Source organism: Pezoporus occidentalis, unplaced genomic scaffold, assembly GCF_034315485.1.
Source record: "Pezoporus occidentalis ecotype Australia unplaced genomic scaffold, CSIRO_AGI_Poc_V1 ctg471, whole genome shotgun sequence".
Classification (NCBI taxonomy): Eukaryota; Metazoa; Chordata; class Aves; order Psittaciformes; family Psittacidae; genus Pezoporus; species Pezoporus occidentalis.
The window spans coordinates 26,232-46,336 of record NW_026915804.1 but is presented as its reverse complement, the minus strand read 5'-3'; the positions used below and the strand labels follow the sequence as shown (position 1 = coordinate 46,336).

Sequence of the window (20,105 nt, the reverse complement as noted above, 5' to 3'; positions counted from 1 at the left end):
CGCGCTAACGACATGCTAACGACATGCTAACGACATGCTAATGAGACGCTAGTTACACGCTAACGAGCCGCTAATGCGATACCGATGGGTGTCATTGCGTGTCATTGTCATTGAGTGTCGTTGGGTGTCGTTGGGTGTCGTTGGGTGTCTTTGAGTGTCGTTGGGTGTCGTTGGGTGTCATTGAGTGTCATTGGGTGTCACTGGGTGCTAACGACATGCTAATGAGACGCTAGTTACACGCTAACGAGCCGCTAATGCGATACCGATGGGTGTCATTGCGTGTCATTGTCGTTGAGTGTCGTTGGGTGTCGTTGGGTGTCTTTGAGTGTCGTTGGGTGTCGTTGGGTGTCGTTGGGTGTCATTGATTGTCATTGGGTGTCACTGGGTGCTAACGACATGCTAATGAGACGCTAGTTACACGCTAATGAGCCGCTAATGCGATACCGATGGGTGTCATTGCGTGTCATTGTCATTGAGTGTCGTTGAGTGTCGTTGGGTGTCGTTGGGTGTCATTGAGTGTCGTTGGGTGTCGTTGGGTGTCATTGAGTGTCATTGAGTGTCACTGGGTGCCATTGATTGTCATTGGGTGTCACTGGGTGCTAACGACATGCTAATGAGACGCTAGTTACACGCTAATGAGCCGCTAATGCGATACCGATGGGTGTCATTGCGTGTCATTGTCATTGAGTGTCGTTGAGTGTCGTTGGGTGTCGTTGGGTGTCATTGAGTGTCATTGGGTGTCATTGGGTGTCATTGTCATTGGGTGTCATTGGGTGTCATTGAGTGTCATTGAGTGTCATTGGGTGTCATTGGGTGTCATTGAGTGTCATTGAGTGTCATTGGGTGTCATTGAGTGTCATTGAGTGTCACTGGGTGCCATTGATTGTCATTGGGTGTCACTGGGTGCTAACGACATGCTAATGAGACGCTAGTTACACGCTAACGAGTCACTAATGCGATACCGATGGGTGTCAATGCGTGTCATTGTCATTGAGTGTCGTTGGGTGTCATTGGGTGTCATTGGGTGTCATTGAGTGTCATTGAGTGTCATTGGGTGTCATTGATTGTCATTGGGTGTCACTGGGTGCTAACGACATGCTAATGAGACGCTAGTTACACGCTAACGAGCCGCTAATGCGATACCGATGGGTGTCATTGCGTGTCATTGTCGTTGAGTGTCGTTGAGTGTCGTTGGGTGTCGTTGGGTGTCATTGAGTGTCATTGAGTGTCATTGGGTGCCATTGAGTGTCATTGGGTGTCATTGAGTGTCATTGAGTGTCATTGAGTGTCATTGGGTGTCATTGAGTGTCGTTGGGTGTCATTGAGTGTCATTGGGTGTCATTGCGTGCCATTGAGTGTCATTGGGTGTCATTGGGTGTCATTGGGTGTCATTGAGTGTCGTTGGGTGTCATTGGGTGTCATTGGGTGTCATTGGGTGTCATTGGGTGTCATTGAGTATCATTGAGTGTCATTGGGTGTCATTGAGTGTCATTGGGTGTCGTTGGGTGCCATTGAGTGTCATTGGGTGTCATTGGGTGTCATTGAGTGTCATTGGGTGCCATTGAGTGTCATTGGGTGTCATTGAGTGTCATTGGGTGTCGTTGGGTGCCATTGGGTGCCATTGAGTGTCATTGAGTATCATTGAGTGTCATTGGGTGTCATTGAGTGTCTGAGTGTCATTGGGTATCATTGGGTGTCATTGATTGTCATTGGGTGTCATTGGGTGTCATTGGGTGCCATTGAGTGTCATTGAGTGTCATTGGGTGTCATTGGGTGTCATTGAGTGTCATTGGGTGTCATTGAGTGTCATTGAGTGTCGTTGGGTGTCATTGGGTGCCATTGAGTATCATTGGGTGCCATTGAGTGTCATTGAGTGTCATTGGGTGTCATTGAGTGTCATTGAGTGTCATTGGGTGTCATTGAGTGTCATTGGGTGTCATTGATTGTCATTGGGTGTCGTTGGGTGCCATTGAGTGTCATTGGGTGTCATTGGGTGTCATTGTCATTGGGTGTCATTGATTGTCATTGCGTGTCATTGGGTGTCATTGAGTGTCGTTGGGTGTCATTGAGTGTCATTGGGTGTCATTGGGTGTCATTGAGTGTCGTTGGGTGTCATTGGGTGCCATTGAGTGTCATTGGGTGTCATTGGGTGTCATTGAGTGTCATTGCGTGTCATTGGGTGCCATTGGGTGTCATTGGGTGTCATTGAGTGTCGTTGGGTGTCATTGGGTGCCATTGAGTATCATTGAGTGTCATTGGGTGTCATTGGGTGTCATTGAGTGTCATTGGTTGCCATTGAGTGTCATTGGGTGTCATTGAGTGTCATTGGGTGTCATTGGGTGTCATTGAGTGTCATTGGGTGTCATTGAGTGTCATTGGGTGTCATTGGGTGTCATTGGGTGTCATTGAGTGTCATTGGGTGTCATTGGGTGTCATTGGGTGTCATTGAGTGTCATTGGGTGTCATTGGGTGTCATTGAGTGTCATTGGGTGTCATTGGGTGCCATTGAGTGTCATTGAGTGTCATTGGGTGTCATTGGGTGTCATTGAGTGTCATTGGGTGTCATTGGGTGTCATTGAGTGTCATTGGGTGTCATTGGGTGTCATTGGGAGTCATTGAGTGTCATTGGGTGCCATTGAGTGTCATTGGGTGTCATTGGGTGTCATTGAGTGTCGTTGGTTGTCATTGGGTGTCATTGAGTGTCATTGGGTGTCACTGAGTGTCATTGAGTGTCATTGGGTGTCATTGGGTGCCATTGAGTGTCATTGCGTGTAATTGGGTGCCATTGAGTGTCATTGCGTGTAATTGAGTATCATTGAGTATCATTGGGTGTCATTGGGTGTCATTGGGTGTCATTGAGTGTCATTGGGTGCTATTGAGTATCATTGAGTGTCATTGGGTGTCATTGGGTGTCATTGAGTGTCATTGGGTGCCATTGAGTGTCATTGGGTGTCATTGGGTGTCATTGGGTGCCATTGAGTGTCATTGGGTCTCGTTGGGTGTCATTGGGTGTCATTGAGTGTCCTTGCGTGTCGTTGCGTGTCATTGGGTGTCATTGAGTGTCATTGGGTGTCATTGGGTGTCATTGGGTGTCATTGGGTGTCGTTGGGTGTCATTGGGTGTCACTGCGTGTCCCATGTCCCATACCCCATATCCCACACCCCATACCCCATATCCCATACCCCATATCCCATACCCCATACCTCATACCCTATACCCCACACCCCATATCCCACACCCCATATCCCATACCCTGTATCCCATACCCCATACCCCATATCCCATACCCCATATCCCATACCCCACACCCCATACCCCATACCCCATACCCTATACCCCACATCCCATACCCGATACCCCATACCCCATATCCCATACCCCATACCCCATACCCCATACCCCATACTCCATATCCCATACCCCCCCCATATCCCACACCCCATATCCCATACCACATAAATCCCATATCCCACACCCCATATCCCATACCACATATATCCCACACCCCATACCCCATATCCCATACCCCACACCCCATACCCCATACCCCATACCCCACACCCCACCATGGAACCATGGATAATGACCAGCAATAGCAATATAGCCCTGAACTGGTCCCAGTATCCACCCTAAACTGGTCCCAGTCATCCCAAGGGAGCTCCCATCGTGGTGCCCCCTATATCAGTGTTGGTCTTCCTTGGCCCCCATCCCATGGGGTCGCATCAGGGCCCTGCTTTCCCCATAGACTCCTGATGTGGGGTTGACCTGGAAGCCCCCTTCAATCCATCCCATCCCAACCCCATTGACCGCCCCCCCCTCCCCACCCCATCTCCATCTCCATGGGGGACATTCCCATCTCCTGGCATTGGTGGGGGGGACACACGACACAAGAGGAGACCCCAAGGAGCAGTGGGGTGGTTGCATCCATGGCTTTAAATAAGGTCCTTAAGTTAAGAGAGCAAGGAACGCGCCGGAGACACGCAAAGTCCTTCGCGCTGCCTCCATCCGTGGGGCGCGTGGGGGGCGCCCATTGGAGGACATGGCCTGAGGTGGGTCCATGGCCAATGGGGTGGGTCCATGGGCAATGGAACCCATTGGAGATGCTGGAGGTCATTGGAGGACATCGAGGTTCATGGTCATTGGAGGACGTCGAGGTTCATGGTCATTGGAGGACATCAAGTCCATGGTCATTGGAGGACATCGAGGTCCATGGTCATTGGAGGACATCGAGGTCCATCGTCATTGGAGGACATTAAGGTCCATGGTCATTGGAGGACATCGAGGTCCATGGTCATTGGAGGACGTTGAGGTCCATGGTCATTGGAGGACATCGAGGTCCATGGTCATTGGAGGACATCGAGGTCCATGGTCATTGGAGGACATTGAGGTCCATGGTCATTGGAGGACATCGAAGTCCATGGTCATTGGAGGACATCAAGTCTATGGTCATTGGAGGTCATCGAGGTTCATGGTCATTGGAGGACATTGAGGTCCATGGTCATTGGAGGACATCAAGGTTCATGGTCATTGGAGGACATCAAGGTTCATGGTCATTGGAGGACATCGAAGTCCATGGTCATTGGAGGACATTGAAGTCCATGGTCATTGGAGGACGTCGAGGTTCATGGTCATTGGAGGACATCGAGGTCCATGGTCATTGGAGTACATCAAGTCCATGGTCATTGGAGGACATCGGGGTCCATGGTCATTGGAGGACATCGGGGTTCATGGTCATTGGAGGACATCGAGGTCCATGGTCATTGGAGGACATTGAGGTCCATGGTCTTTGGAGGACGTCGAGGTCCATGGTCATTGGAGAACATCGAGGTCCATGGTCATTGGAGGACATCGAGGTCCATGGTCATTGGAGAACATTGAGGTCCATGGTCATTGGAGACCATCGAGGTCCACAGTCATTTGAGGACATCAAGTCCATGGTCATTGGAGGACATCGAGGTCCATGGTCATTGGAGGACATTGAAGTCCATGGTCATTGGAGGACATCGAGGTCCATCGTCATTGGAGGACATCGGGGTTCATGGTCGTTGGAGGACATCGAGGTCCATGGTCATTGGAGGACGTTGAGGTCCATGGTCATTGGAGGACATCGAGGTTCATGGTCATTGGAGGACATTGAGGTCCATGGTCATTGGAGAACATCGAGGTCCATGGTCATTGGAGGACATCGAGGTCCATGGTCATTGGAGGACATCAAGGTCCATGGTCATTGGAGGACATTGAAGTCCATGGTCATTGGAGGACATCGAGGTCCATGGTCATTGGAGGACATCGGGGTTCACAGTCATTGGAAGACATCGGGGTTCATGGTCATTGGAGGACATCGAGGTCCATGGTCATTGGAGGACATCGAGGTCCATGGTCATTGGAGGACATTGAGGTCCATGGTCATTGGAGGACATCGAGGTCCACGGTCATTGGAGGACATCAAGTCTGGTCATTGGAGGACATCGAGGTTCATGGTTATTGAAGGACATCGAGGTCCATGGTCATTGGAGGACATCGAGGTCCATGGTCATTGGAGGACATCGAGGTCCACGGTCATTGGAGGACATCGGGGTTCATGGTTATTGAAGGACATCGAGGTCCATGGTCATTTGAGGACTTCAAGTCCATGGTCATTGGAGGACATCGAGGTCCATGGTCATTGGAGGACATTGAGGTCCATGGTCATTGGAGGACATCGAGGTTCACAGTCATTGGAAGACATCAGGGTTCATGGTTGTTGGAGGACATCGAGGTCCATGGTCATTGGGTGGGTCCATGGTCAATGGAACCCATTGGAGGTGCTGGACATCATTGGAGGACATCAAGGTCCATGGTCATTGGAGGACATTGGGGTTGGTCCGTGGTCATTGGGGTTGGTCCATGGTCTTTGGGGAGCGTCCCTGGTCATTGGGGTGGGTCCATGGTCATTGGGGTTGGTCCATGGTCATGGGGTGGGTCCATGGCCATGGGGTGGGTCCATGGCCATGGGGTGGGTCCATGGTCATTGGGGTTGGTCCATGGTCATTGGGGTTGGTCCATGGCCATGGGATGGGTCCATGGTCATTGGGGTTGGTCCATGGCCATGGGGTGGGTCCATGGCCATGGGGTGGGTCCATGGTCATTGGGATTGGTCCATGGCTATGGGGTGGGTCCCTGGTCATTGGGTTGGGTCCATGGTCATTGGGGTGGGTCCATGGTCATTGGTGTGGGTCCATGGTCATTGGGGTGGGTCCATGGTCATTGGGTTGGGTCCATGGTCATTGGGGTGGGTCCATGGTCATTGGGGTTGGTCCATGGTCATGAGGTGGGTCCATGGTCATTGGGGTGGGTCCATGGTCATTGGGTTGGGTCCATGGCCATGGGGTGGGTCCATGGTCATGGGGTGGGTCCATGGTCATTGGGTTGGGTCCATGGCCATGGGGTGGGTCCATAGTCATTGGGGTTGGTCCATGGTCATGGGGTGGGTCCATGGTCATTGGGGTTGGTCCATGGTCTTTTGGGAGCATCCATGGTCATTGGGATGGCTCCATAGTTACGGGGTGGGTCCATGGCTATGGGGAGGGTCCATGGCCATGGGGTGGCCCCACTGTCCCTGATGTCCATGCCCATGTCCCATATGGATGCTCTCAGCCCCGGAAGCAGGCCGGCCCCACCTCAAGGCCTCCTCGTGCCATGCCCAGGACATCCCGGAGTGGGAGATGCTCCGGGTGTGGGGTGAGAACCTCCAGCACCGAGCGCCCGGAGCCCGACTGCGCCTATGGAGGGGGAGAAGGGTCAGCAATGGGGGGCAATGGGGTAATGGGGGCAATGGGGTAATGAAGGCAATGGGGACAATGGGGGCAATGGGGGACAACGGGGTCTCCAAGAGCACCCGGATCACCAGGATCCCCCCCCACACATCCCCTTTCCTTGACTCACCCCACATCCATCCATCAGCACCTTGACGTAGGGGCCGGTACCCGCCAGCTCCTCCTCATTGGCGGCCAGGAAGCGGATCCCATTCCCGGTGTTGATCCCGGTGTTGATCCCGGTGTTCCCGGTGTTGATCCCGGTGTTCCCGGTACACCGCACGGTGACGTTCTGCTGCGCGCCGACGCTGAGGAGCCTTAGGAAGGTCACCTGCACCACGCCGAGCCCGTGCCCATCCGCATCCACGTAGGAGAGCTATGGGATCATGGGATGAGGATGTGGGGCCCAAGAACCCCCCCGCCCTCCCAACCCCATTCCCAATGGGGCGCCATCCTCACCCTCGAGCCTTCGTCGCCTCGACGCTGACCTTGGGTCGCCTCTTCCTTGGGCAACACCTGGAAGTGGGGATGTTGGGATGAGGCCTTGGGGGGGGGTGGGGGGTGGGGAAGGGGGGGGCGGGGCCTCCACCCCATTGGCTGCCTCCCGGCCCCATAACTCACCGTCTGCCTTGGGAAGACGCAGGTCTCGGCTCCCATGCGGAAGCGGCATCGGGCCCGGAAGGCGTCGCGGGAGCATCCTTGGTTGGGATCCACCCAATAGAGGCCTGGAGGGAGGGGAGGAGGAGGAAGGTCAATGGTACCCATGGGGAAGGGCAATGGCACCCATGGGGAAGGTCAATGGCACCCATGAGGAAGAGTAATGGCACCCATGAGGAAGACCAATGGCACCAACGAGGAAGGTCAATGGCACCCATGAGGAAGTTCAACGCCACCCATGAGGAAAGTCAACGCCACCCATGAGGATGGTCAATGGCACCCATGAGGAAGGGCAATGGCACCCATGGGGATGGTCAACGTCACCCATGAGGAAGGCCAATGGCACCCATGAGGAAGGTCAATGGCACCCATGGGGAAGGGCAATGGCACCCATGGGGATGGTCAATGGCACCCATGAGGAAGGGCAATGGCACCCATGAGGAAGACCAACGCCACCCATGAGGAAGGTCAATGGCACCCATGGGGAAGGGCAATGGCACCCATGAGGAAGGGCAATGGAACCCATGAGGAAGAGTAATGGCACCCATGAGGAAGGTCAACGGCACCCATGAGGAAGGTCAATGGCACCCATGAGGAAGGCCAATGCCACCCATGAGGAAGGTCAACGGCACCCATGAGGAAGGCCAATGCCACCCATGAGGAAGGTCAACGCCACCCATGAGGAAGGGCAATGGCACCCATGGGGAAGGGCAATGGCACCCATGAGGAAGGTCAATGGCACCCATGGGGATGGTCAATGGCACCCATGAGGAAGGTCAATGGCACCCATGGGGAAGGGCAATGGCACCCACGAGGAAGGTCAATGGCACCCATGAGGAAGGCCAACGGCACCCATGAGGAAGACCAATGGCACCCATGAGGAAGGCCAATGGCACCCATGAGGAAGGCCAACGCCACCCATGGGGAAGGCCAATGGCACCCGTGAGGAAGGTCAATGGCACCCATGAGGAAGACCAACGCCACCCATGAGGAAGACCAACGCCACCCATGAGGAAGACCAACGCCACCCATGAGGAAGGCCAATGGCACCCATGGGGAAGGTCAATGGCACCCATGAGGAAGGCCAACGCCACCCATGAGGAAGGGCAATGGCACCCGTGGGGAAGGGCAATGGCACCCATGAGGAAAGTCAACGCCACCCATGAGGATGGTCAATGGCACCCATGGGGAAGGTCAATGGCACCCATGAGGAAGACCAACGCCACCCATGAGGGTGGTCAATGGCACCCATGGGGATGGTCAATGGCACCCATGAGGAAGGCCAACGCCACCCACGAGGAAGAGTAATGGCACCCATGAGGAAGGGCAATGGCACCCATGAGGAAGGCCAATGGCACCCATGAGGAAGGGAATGCCACCCATGAGGAAGGTCAACGCCACCCATGGGGATGGTCAACACCACCCATGAGGAAGGTCAATGGCACCCATGGGGAAGGGCAATGGCACCCATGGGGATGGTCAATGGCACCCATGAGGAAGACCAACGCCACCCATGAGGAAGGTCAATGGCACCCATGAGGAAGGTCAACGCCACCCATGAGGAAGGTCAATGGCACCCATGAGGAAGACCAATGGCACCCACGAGGAAGGCCAATGGCACCCATGAGGAAGGTCAATGGCACCCATGGGGAAGACCAACGCCACCCATGAGGAAGGCCAATGGCACCCATGAGGAAGGGAACGCCACCCATGAGGAAGGTCAATGGCACCCATGAGGAAGGTCAATGGCACCCATGAGGAAGGCCAATGGCACCCACGAGGAAGGCCAATGGCACCCATGAGGAAGGTCAACGCCACCCATGGGGAAGACCAACGCCACCCATGAGGAAGGCCAATGGCACCCATGAGGAAGACCAATGGCACCCATGAGGAAGGCCAACGCCACCCATGGGGATGGTCAATGGCACCCATGGGGAAGACCAATGGCACCCATGAGGAAGACCAATGCCACCCATGAGGAAGGGCAATGGCACCCATGAGGAAGACCAACGGCACCCATGGGGATGGTCAACGCCACCCATGAGGAAGGCCCACAGCACCCCTGGGTGCCCCCCCACCCTCTTTCTCCCTCTCCCATTGGTTGCCCTGGGTACCATCGGGGAGCCCCGGGTGGCTCAGCTGTAGGTCCTGGCACGTGCGGGCCGGGTTCTCCCTGCTCCCCATGGGGCGCCTCAAGGCCTCCACTTCCTGCTTTAGGGAATGAAGGGATCCCAAGAGCTCCTCCATGCCCCGGCCTTGCTCCTCTTCCTCCTTCTCTTCCTCTTCCTCTTCCTCCTCCAGGAGCTCGCTGGCGTCAATGGAGCGCTTGGACTTCTTGGATGCTTGGATGGGAAGGGGTTGGATGACTTCTCCTGGGGGGCCCTTGGAAGTGGGGTGGGGGGGGGGGGGAGGAGAGGATAAGGCCTTCAGCACCATGGACGGCTCCATGGACCCATGGAATTGGGGGGGGGGGCGGGGCTGGAAGGTCCGTTCCAACCCAACGCGGTCCATGGGGGTGAAACCAGGTCCCTATTCCCATCCCATGGATCTTTGGGGCACCCAACTGGATCCCAAGACCTCAATGGGCTTCCAGGTCCATCCAAGCCATCCCATTCCTGACCCCATGGGTGAAACCAGGTCCCTATTCCCATCCCATGGATCTTTGGGGCACCCAACTGGATCCCAAGACCTCAATGGGCTTCCAGGTCCATCCAAGCCCTTATATGGGATGATCCAACTGGATTCCAAGACCTCAATGGGCTTCATGGTCCATCCAAGTCATCCCATTCCTGACCCCATGAGTGAAACCAGGTCCCTATTCCCATCCCATGGATCTTTGGGGCACCCAACTGGATCCCAAGACCTCAATGGGCTTCATGGTCCATCCAACCCATCCCATTCCTGATCCCATGGGTGAAACCAGGTCCCTATTCCCATCCCATGGATCTTTGGGGCTCCCAACTGGATCCCAAGACCTCAATGGGCTTCCAGGTCCATCCAAGCCCTTATATGGGACGATCCAACTGGATTCCAAGACCTCAATGGGCTTCCAAGTCCAACCAAGACGTTAGATGGGGCACCCAACTGGATCCCAAGACCTCAATGGGCTTCCAGGTCCATCCAACCCATCCCATTCCTGATCCCATGGGTGAAACCAGGTCCCTATTCCCATCCCATGGATCTTTGGGGCACCCAACTGGATCCCAAGACCTCAATGGGCTTCCAGGTCCAACCAAGACGTTAGATGGGGCACCCAACTGGATCCCAAGACCTCAATGGGCTTCCAGGTCCATCCAAGCCCTTATATGGGATGATCCAACTGGATCCCAAGACCTCAATGGGCTTCCAGGTCCATCCAAGCCATCCCATTCCTGATCCCATGGGTGAAACCAGGTCCCTATTCCCATCCCATGGATCTTTGGGGCACCCAACTGGATCCCAAGACCTCAATGGGCTTCCAGGTCCATCCAAGCCCTTATATGGGACGATCCAACTGGATCCCAAGACCTCAATGGGCTTCCAGGTCCATCCAAGCCCTTATATGGGACGATCCAACTGGATCCCAAGACCTCAATGGGCTTCCAGGTCCATCCAAGCCCTTATATGGGATGATCCAACTGGATTCCAAGACCTCAATGGGCTTCCAAGTCCAACCAAGACGTTAGATGGGGCACCCAACTGGATCCCAAGACCTCAATGGGCTTCCAGGTCCATCCAAGCCATCCCATTCCTGACCCCATGGGTGAAACCAGGTCCCTATTCCCATCCCATGGATCTTTGGGGCACCCAACTGGATCCCAAGACCTCAATGGGCTTCCAGGTCCATCCAAGCCCTTATATGGGATGATCCAACTGGAACCCAAGACCTCAATGGGCTTCCAGGTCCATCCAAGACCTTATATGGGACGATCCAACTGGATCCCAAGACCTCAATGGGCTTCCAGGTCCATCCAAGCCCTTATATGGGGTGATCCAACTGGATTCCAAGACCTCAATGGGCTTCCAGGTCCATCCAAGCCCTTATATGGGACGATCCAACTGGATCCCAAGACCTCAATGGGCTTCCAGGTCCATCCAAGCCCTTATATGGGGTGATCCAACTGGATTCCAAGACCTCAATGGGCTTCCAGGTCCATCCAAGCCATCCCATTCCTGATCCCATGGGTGAAACCAGGTCCCTATTCCCATCCCATGGATCTTTGGGGCACCCAACTGGATCCCGAGACCTCAATGGGCTTCCAGACCCATCCACCCCATCCCATGGTCCCTTGGGGCGCTCACCGGGTGGCCGGGGGGTCCTGGAGCTCCACGCTCCCCTTTGGGTCCTGCTTGGCCCTATAGGGAAGAACCCATTGGCTTCTGTGGGGCAGGGCTGGATGTGGGGCTGGGTGCAAGGGGTCAGCACCCTTGGCTCTTACCATGGCTCCTTTGGCTCCTTTGGGTCCAGCCGGGCCCTATGGGGCGAGAGCGGCTCTATCAGTGGTGGGGAAGACAAGGACTAGGGGCAGGGGGGGAATCTATGGGGCTGGGAGCACTCACAGGGAGGCCAGGGGGACCAGTGGGGCCAATGGGTCCGGTAGCACCAGGGATGCCCTATAGAAGAGATGGGGACAACCCGTCCATGGTGGTGGCCATCCTCAGGCTCACCTCCATGGGCCCCTCTTCTCCTGCCCCCCAAGTACTCACAGTTTCTCCTTTGTGCCCCATAGATCCGTGGGGCCCAGGGAGGCCCCGGTCCCCTTTGTCGCCCTGTTCTCCAGGCGGCCCTATCAAGCCGATGAGACCAGGGTGGCCCTAAGGAGACACAAGGAGTCCTCAATGGTGATGGGATGGGGTTGCCCCATAAGCGCGCCTCCCCAGTGGGGTTCAGCCCCATAGATGTGGGGCCCAGGGGATGGATGGAGCTCACCTTCTCTCCTTTGGCTCCGGTGTCCCCTCGGAGGCCGGGGAGCCCGGGGGGACCCTAGAAGAGGTCCATGGGTGGGCATGGGGGATGTGGGGAGCAGCACTTAGGGTTGGGGTTGGGGTTGGGGTTGGGGTTGGGGTTGGGGTTAGGGTTGGGGTTAGGTTAGGGTTTGGGTTAAGGTTAGTGTTAGGGTTAAGGTTAAGGTTATGGTTAGCATTAGTGTTAGTGTTTATTTTGGTTAAGTTTATGTTTTCCTTATATATATATATGGTTAGTATTACACTCACTTTGTTACAGTTACAGGTTGGTTTAGAAATTTAGGGTTAGGGTTAGGTTTAAGGTTAGGGTTAGGGTTAGGGTTCGAGTTAAGGTTAAGGTTAAGTTTAGGGTTAGGCTCTGTGGGTCATTAGAATGCTCTTGAACATGCTTTATTTTGCTCACTTTGTTACGTTTACTGTGTTTTCCTTATATATATATATATAGTATTACACTCACTTTGTTACAGTTACAGGGGAGAAATGGGTTATTAGGTTAGGGTTAGTTAGGTTAGGGTTAGGGTTAAGTTCTGTGGGTCATTAGAATGCTCTTGAACATGCTTTTAGGGTGCTCACTTTGTTACGTTTACTGTGTTTTCCTATATATCTTTACATATAGTATTACACTCACTTTGTTACAGTTACAGGGGAGAAATGGGTTAGGGTTAGGGTTAGGGTTAAGGTTAAGGTTAAGGGTTAGGGTTAACCTCTGTGGGTCATTAGAATGCTCTTGAACATGCTTTATTTTGCTCACTTTGTTACGTTTGTGTGTTTTCCTATATATATATATAGATTAGGGTTAAGGTTAGGGTTAGGGTTCGATTTAAGGTTAAGGTTAAGGTTAGGGTTAGGGTTAGGTTTATTTTTAAGATTAAGGTTAGGGTTAAGGTTAAGGTTATGGTTAGCATTAGAATTCTTGAACATGCTTTATTTTTACTTTGTTTAGGGTTAGGGTTTTCCTGTATATATATATAGTTTAGTATTAGGTTTTGTTACAGTTACAGGGGAGAAATGGGTTAGGGTTATGATTAGTGTTAGGGTTATGGTTAAGGTTAGGGTTAGCATTAGGTTTAGGGTTAGGGTTAAGTTTATGTTTAGGGTTAGGTTTAGGGTTAGTGTTAAGGTTAAGTTTAGGTTTAGGTTTAGGGTTAGGGTTAAGGTTAAGGTTATGGTTCGCATTAGTGTTAGGGTTAAGTTTATGGTTCGGTTTATGGTTAATAGGCAGCATTGGGGTCCTGCCCCTCATCCCATGTGGGTCATTCCCGCCCCACATCCCGGTCTCCCTGCTCCCCTCCTCACTCACCACAGGTCCCGGGAGCCCTCGGAGCCCATCGGGTCCTTGCTTCCCCCCAAGTCCTTGTGGCCCCACAGACCCCGTCTTGCCCGGAGCTCCTCTTGCTCCTGCTTCTCCCTATGGAGACCGGATTCCGGTCGATCCCAATGTCGGGAATGCCGTTGGGCAGCATCCTGCATCCCCATTGGCTCTCACCTTGGCTCCCTTCTCGCCTTGACGTCCTTCGGGGCCGGGAGAACCGGCCGGGCCCTATGGAGAGGAGACACGAAGGGATGGGGGGCATCCATGGGGCCTCGATCCCTATGGGATGCGTTGGGATCATGCGGCTCTTACCCGCTTCCCGAGGGGCCCCGGGGGACCGTTCTCTCCCGTCGGGCCTGGGGATCCCTATGGAATTGGGGGGCACAAGGGGGGGACCATGGGGACCGGGTGGGAGGGAGGAGTTCTCCCATCCCAGTGTTCCCAGTCCCATCGCATCCCATGGTGGTCGTGGTCCTCATCCCATGGCGATGCTCTGACCCACATCTCATAGGGGGTTATGGGGTAGGGAATGGGATGGGGATGGGATATATGGGATGTATGGGATGGGGATGGGAGGGATGGGATGGGAGGGATGGGGATGGGATGGGGATGGGATATAGAAGATGGATGGGATTGATGGGATGGGGATGGGATGGATGGGAGGGATGGGGATGGGATATAGGGATAGGGATGGGGATGGGGATGGGGTTGGATGGGGATAGGGAATGGGATGGGGATGGGGATGGGATATAGGGATAGGGAATGGGATGGGGATGGGGATGGGATATAGGGATAGGGATGGGGATGGATATGGGATATAGGGATAGGGATGGGGATGGATATGGGGAAAGGGATAGCGATAGGGATAGGGATATAGGGATGGGGATAGGGATAGGGTTAAGGTTAGGGATGGGGATAGGGATAGGGATGGAGATGGGATGGGATATAGGGATGGGGATAGAGATAGGGATGGAGATGGGATGGGATATAGCGATGGGGATAGGGCTATGGATAGGGATGGGATAGGGATGGGACAGGGATGGGGATGGGGATGGAATATAGGGATGGGGATAGGGATGGGGATAGGGATGGGGATAGGGATAGGGATAGGGATGGGATAGGGCTGGGGCTGGGGATGGAATATAGGGATGGGGATAGGGATAGGGATGGGGTTTGGGATAGGGATAGGGTTAAGGTTAGGGATGGGGATGGGGATAGGGATGGGGTTGCGGATGGGATATAGGGACGGGGATATAGCTATGGATAGGGATAGGGATGGGGATGGGATATGTGGATGGGGATAGGCATGGGGCTATGGATAGGGATAGGGATGGGATATAGGGATGGGATATAGGGATGGGGATAGGGATGGGGATGGAGATAGGGATAGGGATGGCGATGGGGATGGGATATAGGGATGGCGATAGGGCTATGGATAGGGATGGGATAGGGAGGGGGATGGAATATAGGGATGGGGATATGGATGGGGATAGGATATAGGGATGGTGATAGGGATGGGGATAGGATATAGGGATGGGGCTAGGGATAGGTCTATGGATAGTGCTAGGGATGTGCTATTCCCCCCCGGAATTCCAACGGGATTTTCCACTCACCGTCTCCCCGGCTTCTCCATCCTCACCCCGCTCCCCTTTGGCACCGTCCTGCCCCTGTTTTTTTGGGGGGATCGGAAGCACAAACCCAGATGAGCCCCCCCCAACCTCCCCCCCCACCCCCCCTTGTATCCCAGCACCATTCCCAACATTGGGAATGGGGCCGGACCCCCCCCCCCCACTCACCCTTGGTCCCATCTCTCCTGGAGGACCGGGATCCCCTGGGAATCCAACGGGTCCCTGGGATGGGAAGGAAATGAATGGGAGCCAATGGGGAGACCCCCCCGCCCCCCAAGTGCTTCCTGCCCCATAGAAACCCCCCACTGACCGGATTCCCTTTGGCTCCATCGTCTCCAATGGGACCTCTCCCACCCGGAGGCCCCACGGATCCGGAGGCTCCGGCTTCTCCCTTCTCCCCACGCTCGCCTCGGGGGCCCTATGGAATGGGATGGGGGGGAATGGGGATGGATATAGGGAAAAGATGGGGGGAATGTGGGGCAGGGAGGGGATGGGGGTCTCCCATTGGTGTTCACCTTGGTACCGGGTTCTCCTTGGATTCCCGGAGCTCCGGATTCGCCGGGATCACCCTGGAATGGGAAAGGGGGGAAGAGATCCCCATAGGGATGGAGGGGGAAGCCATGGGACCCATAGAAACACGATGGACATGGGTCACGGGACCCATAGAAACACGATGGCCATGGGTCACGGGACCCATAGAAACACGATGGACATGGGTAACGGGACCCATAGAAACACGATGGCCATGGGTACCGGGACCCATAGAACCACAATGGCCATGGGTACCGGGACCCATAGAAACACGATGGACATGGGTAACGGGACCCATAGAACCACAATGGCCATGGGTACCGGGACCCATAGAAACACGATGGACATGGGTCACGGGACCCATAGAAACACGATGGCCATGGGTACCCGGACCCATAGAACCCCTATATCCATGGGTAACGGGACCCATAGAAACACGATGGCCATGGGTAACGGGACCCATAGAACCCCAATATCCATGGGTAACGGGACCCATAGAAACACAATGGCCATGGTACTGGGACCCATAGAACCAGAATGGCCATGGGTACCGGGACCCATAGAAACAAAATGGCCATGGGTAACGGGACCCATAGAACCCCAATATCCATGGGTAACGGGACCCATAGAACCACAATGGCCATGGGTAACGGGACCCATAGAAACACAATGGCCATGGGTAACGGGACCCATAGAACCCCTATATCCATGGGTATCATCACCTATAGAACCCCAATATCCATGGGTAACGGGACCCATAGAACCACGATATCCATGGGTAACGGGACCCATAGAACCACGATATCCATGGGTAACGGGACCCATAGAAACACAATGGCCATGGGTAACGGGACCCATAGAACCCCAATATCCATGGGTAACGGGACCCATAGAACCACAATGGCCATGGGTAACGGGACCCATAGAAACACAATGGCCATGGGTAACGGGACCCATAGATCCCCTATATCCATGGGTACCGGGACCCATAGAACCACAATGGCCATGGGTAACGGGACCCATAGAACCCCAATATCCATGGGTAACGGGACCCATAGAACCACAATGGCCATGGGTACCGGGACCCATAGAACCCCTATATCCATGGGTATCATCACCTATAGAACCCCAACATCCATGGGTACCGGGACCCATAGAACCACAATGGCCATGGGTAACAGGACCCATAGAACCCCTATATCCATGGGTATCATTATCCATAGCCCCACATATCCATGCCCCCCATATCCATCCCCCCATATCCATCCCCCCATATCCATCCCCCCATATCCATGCCCCCCATATCCATCCCCCCATATCCATGCCCCCCATATCCATCCCCCCATATCCATGCCCCCCATATCCATCCCCCCATATCCATGCCCCCCATATCCATCCCCCCATATCCATGCCCCATATCCATCCCCCCATATCCATGCCCCCCATATCCATGCCCCCCATATCCATCCCCCCATATCCATCCCCCCCATATCCATGCCCCACATATCCATTGCCCCACACATCCATGCCCCACACATCCATCCCCCCATATCCATGCCCCCCATATCCATCCCCCCATATCCATTGCCCCCCATATCCATCCCCCCATATCCATCCCCCCATATCCATCCCCCCATATCCATCCCCCCATATCCATCCCCCCATATCCATACCCCCATATCCATTGCCCCCCATATCCATCCCCCCATATCCATCCCCCCATATCCATCCCCCCATATCCATCCCCCCATATCCATCCCCCCCATATCCATGCCCCCCCCACTATGTCCCCCCCATTGAGCCCCCCATCCCTGTGTCCCCACAACTGTGCCCCCCATATCCATGCCCCCCATATCCATGCCCCCATATCCATCCCCCCATATCCATACCCCCCATATCCATCCCCCCATATCCATCCCCCCCATATCCATCCCCCCATATCCATCCCCCCATATCCATCCCCCCCATATCCATGCCCCCCATATCCATGCCCCATATCCATCCCCCCATATCCATCCCCCCATATCCATCCCCCCATATCCATCCCCCCATATCCATGCCCCCCATATCCATCCCCCCATATCCATTGCCCCCCATATCCATCCCCCCATATCCATCCCCCCATATCCATCCCCCCATATCCATCCCCCCATATCCATTGCCCCCCATATCCATGCCCCCCATATCCATCCCCCCCATATCCATCCCCCCATATCCATCCCCCCCATATCCATGCCCCCATATCCATGCCCCCCATATCCATGCCCCCCTTTTCCATCCCCCCATATCCATACCCCCATATCCATCCCCCCATATCCATCCCCCCATATCCATGCCCCACACATCCATACCCCCCATATCCATGCCCCACACATCCATGCCCCCCATATCCATCCCCCCATATCCATTGCCCCACACATCCATTGCCCCCCACATCCATGCCCCACACATCCATGCCCCACACATCCATGCCCCACACATCCATTGCCCCACACATCCATGCCCCACACATCCATGCCCCACACATCCATGCCCCACACATCCATTGCCCCACACATCCATTGCCCCACACATCCATGCCCCACACATCCATTGCCCCACACATCCATTGCCCCACACATCCATGCCCCACACATCCATGCCCCACACATCCATTGCCCCACACATCCATGCCCCACACATCCATGCCCCCATATCCATTGCCCCACACATCCATGCCCCACACATCCATACCCCACACATCCATGCCCCACACATCCATTGCCCCACACATCCATGCCCCACACATCCATGCCCCACACATCCATGCCCCACACATCCATGCCCCACACATCCATGCCCCACACATCCATTGCCCCACACATCCATGCCCCACACATCCATTGCCCCACACATCCATGCCCCACACATCCACGCCCCACATATCCATGCCCCACATATCCATTGCCCCACACATCCATGCCCCACACATCCATTGCCCCACACATCCATGCCCCACACATCCATGCCCCCCATATCCATGGCCCCCATATCCATGCCCCACACATCCATGCCCCACACATCCATTGCCCCACACATCCATTGCCCCACACATCCATGCCCCACACATCCATGCCCCCATATCCATTGCCCCCCATATCCATCCCCCCATATCCATTGCCCCACACATCCATTGCCCCACACATCCATGCCCCACACATCCATTGCCCCACACATCCATGCCCCACACATCCATTGCCCCACACATCCATGCCCCACACATCCATTGCCCCACACATCCATGCCCCACACATCCATGTCCCACACATCCATTGCCCCACACATCCATACCCCCATATCCATGCCCCACACATCCATTGCCCCACACATCCATTGCCCCACACATCCATGCCCCACACATCCATACCCCCATATCCATCCCCCCATATCCATCCCCCCATATCCATGCCCCACACATCCATGCCCCACACATCCATTGCCCCACACATCCATGCCCCACACATCCATTGCCCCACACATCCATGCCCCACACATCCATTGCCCCACACATCCATGCCCCACACATCCACGCCCCACATATCCATGCCCCACATATCCATTGCCCCACACATCCATGCCCCACACATCCATTGCCCCACACATCCATGCCCCACACATCCATACCCCCATATCCATGCCCCCCATATCCCTGGCCCCCATATCCATGCCCCACACATCCATGCCCCACACATCCATTGCCCCACACATCCATTGCCCCACACATCCATGCCCCACACATCCATGCCCCCATATCCATTGCCCCCCATATCCATCCCCCCATATCCATTGCCCCACACATCCATTGCCCCACACATCCATGCCCCACACATCCATTGCCCCACACATCCATGCCCCACACATCCATGCCCCACACATCCATGCCCCATATCCATTGCCCCCCATATCCATGCCCCACACATCCATGCCCCACACATCCATGCCCCACACATCCATTGCCCCACACATCCATTGCCCCACACATCCATGCCCCACACATCCATTGCCCCACACATCCATTGCCCCACACATCCATGCCCCACACATCCATTGCCCCACACATCCATGCCCCACACATCCATGCCCCACACATCCATTGCCCCACACATCCATGCCCCACACATCCATGCCCCACACATCCATGCCCCACACATCCATTGCCCCACACATCCATTGCCCCACACATCCATGCCCCACACATCC

At 54.9% G+C, this 20,105-nt stretch overlaps 1 protein-coding gene across 1 annotated transcript in view; it reads right to left on the bottom strand.

Moving 5' to 3' along the window:
- Window positions 1–6,632: 6,632 nt before the first annotated feature.
- Window positions 6,633–20,105, bottom strand: part of LOC134172791 (collagen alpha-2(XI) chain-like) — a gene marked incomplete at its 5' end in the record, with an annotated part of 39,070 nt that continues 25,597 nt past the window's right edge. Inside the window, 17 exon segments of the mRNA XM_062636240.1 lie at window positions 6,633–6,761; window positions 6,925–7,170; window positions 7,254–7,310; window positions 7,416–7,519; window positions 9,566–9,833; window positions 11,733–11,786; window positions 11,870–11,905; window positions 11,991–12,044; window positions 12,138–12,245; window positions 12,361–12,455; window positions 13,674–13,803; window positions 13,882–13,935; window positions 14,020–14,073; window positions 15,321–15,374; window positions 15,504–15,557; window positions 15,646–15,753; window positions 15,851–15,904. Of these exon segments, the coding sequence (XP_062492224.1) occupies window positions 6,633–6,761; window positions 6,925–7,170; window positions 7,254–7,310; window positions 7,416–7,519; window positions 9,566–9,833; window positions 11,733–11,786; window positions 11,870–11,905; window positions 11,991–12,044; window positions 12,138–12,245; window positions 12,361–12,455; window positions 13,674–13,803; window positions 13,882–13,935; window positions 14,020–14,073; window positions 15,321–15,374; window positions 15,504–15,557; window positions 15,646–15,753; window positions 15,851–15,904 (1,659 nt within the window).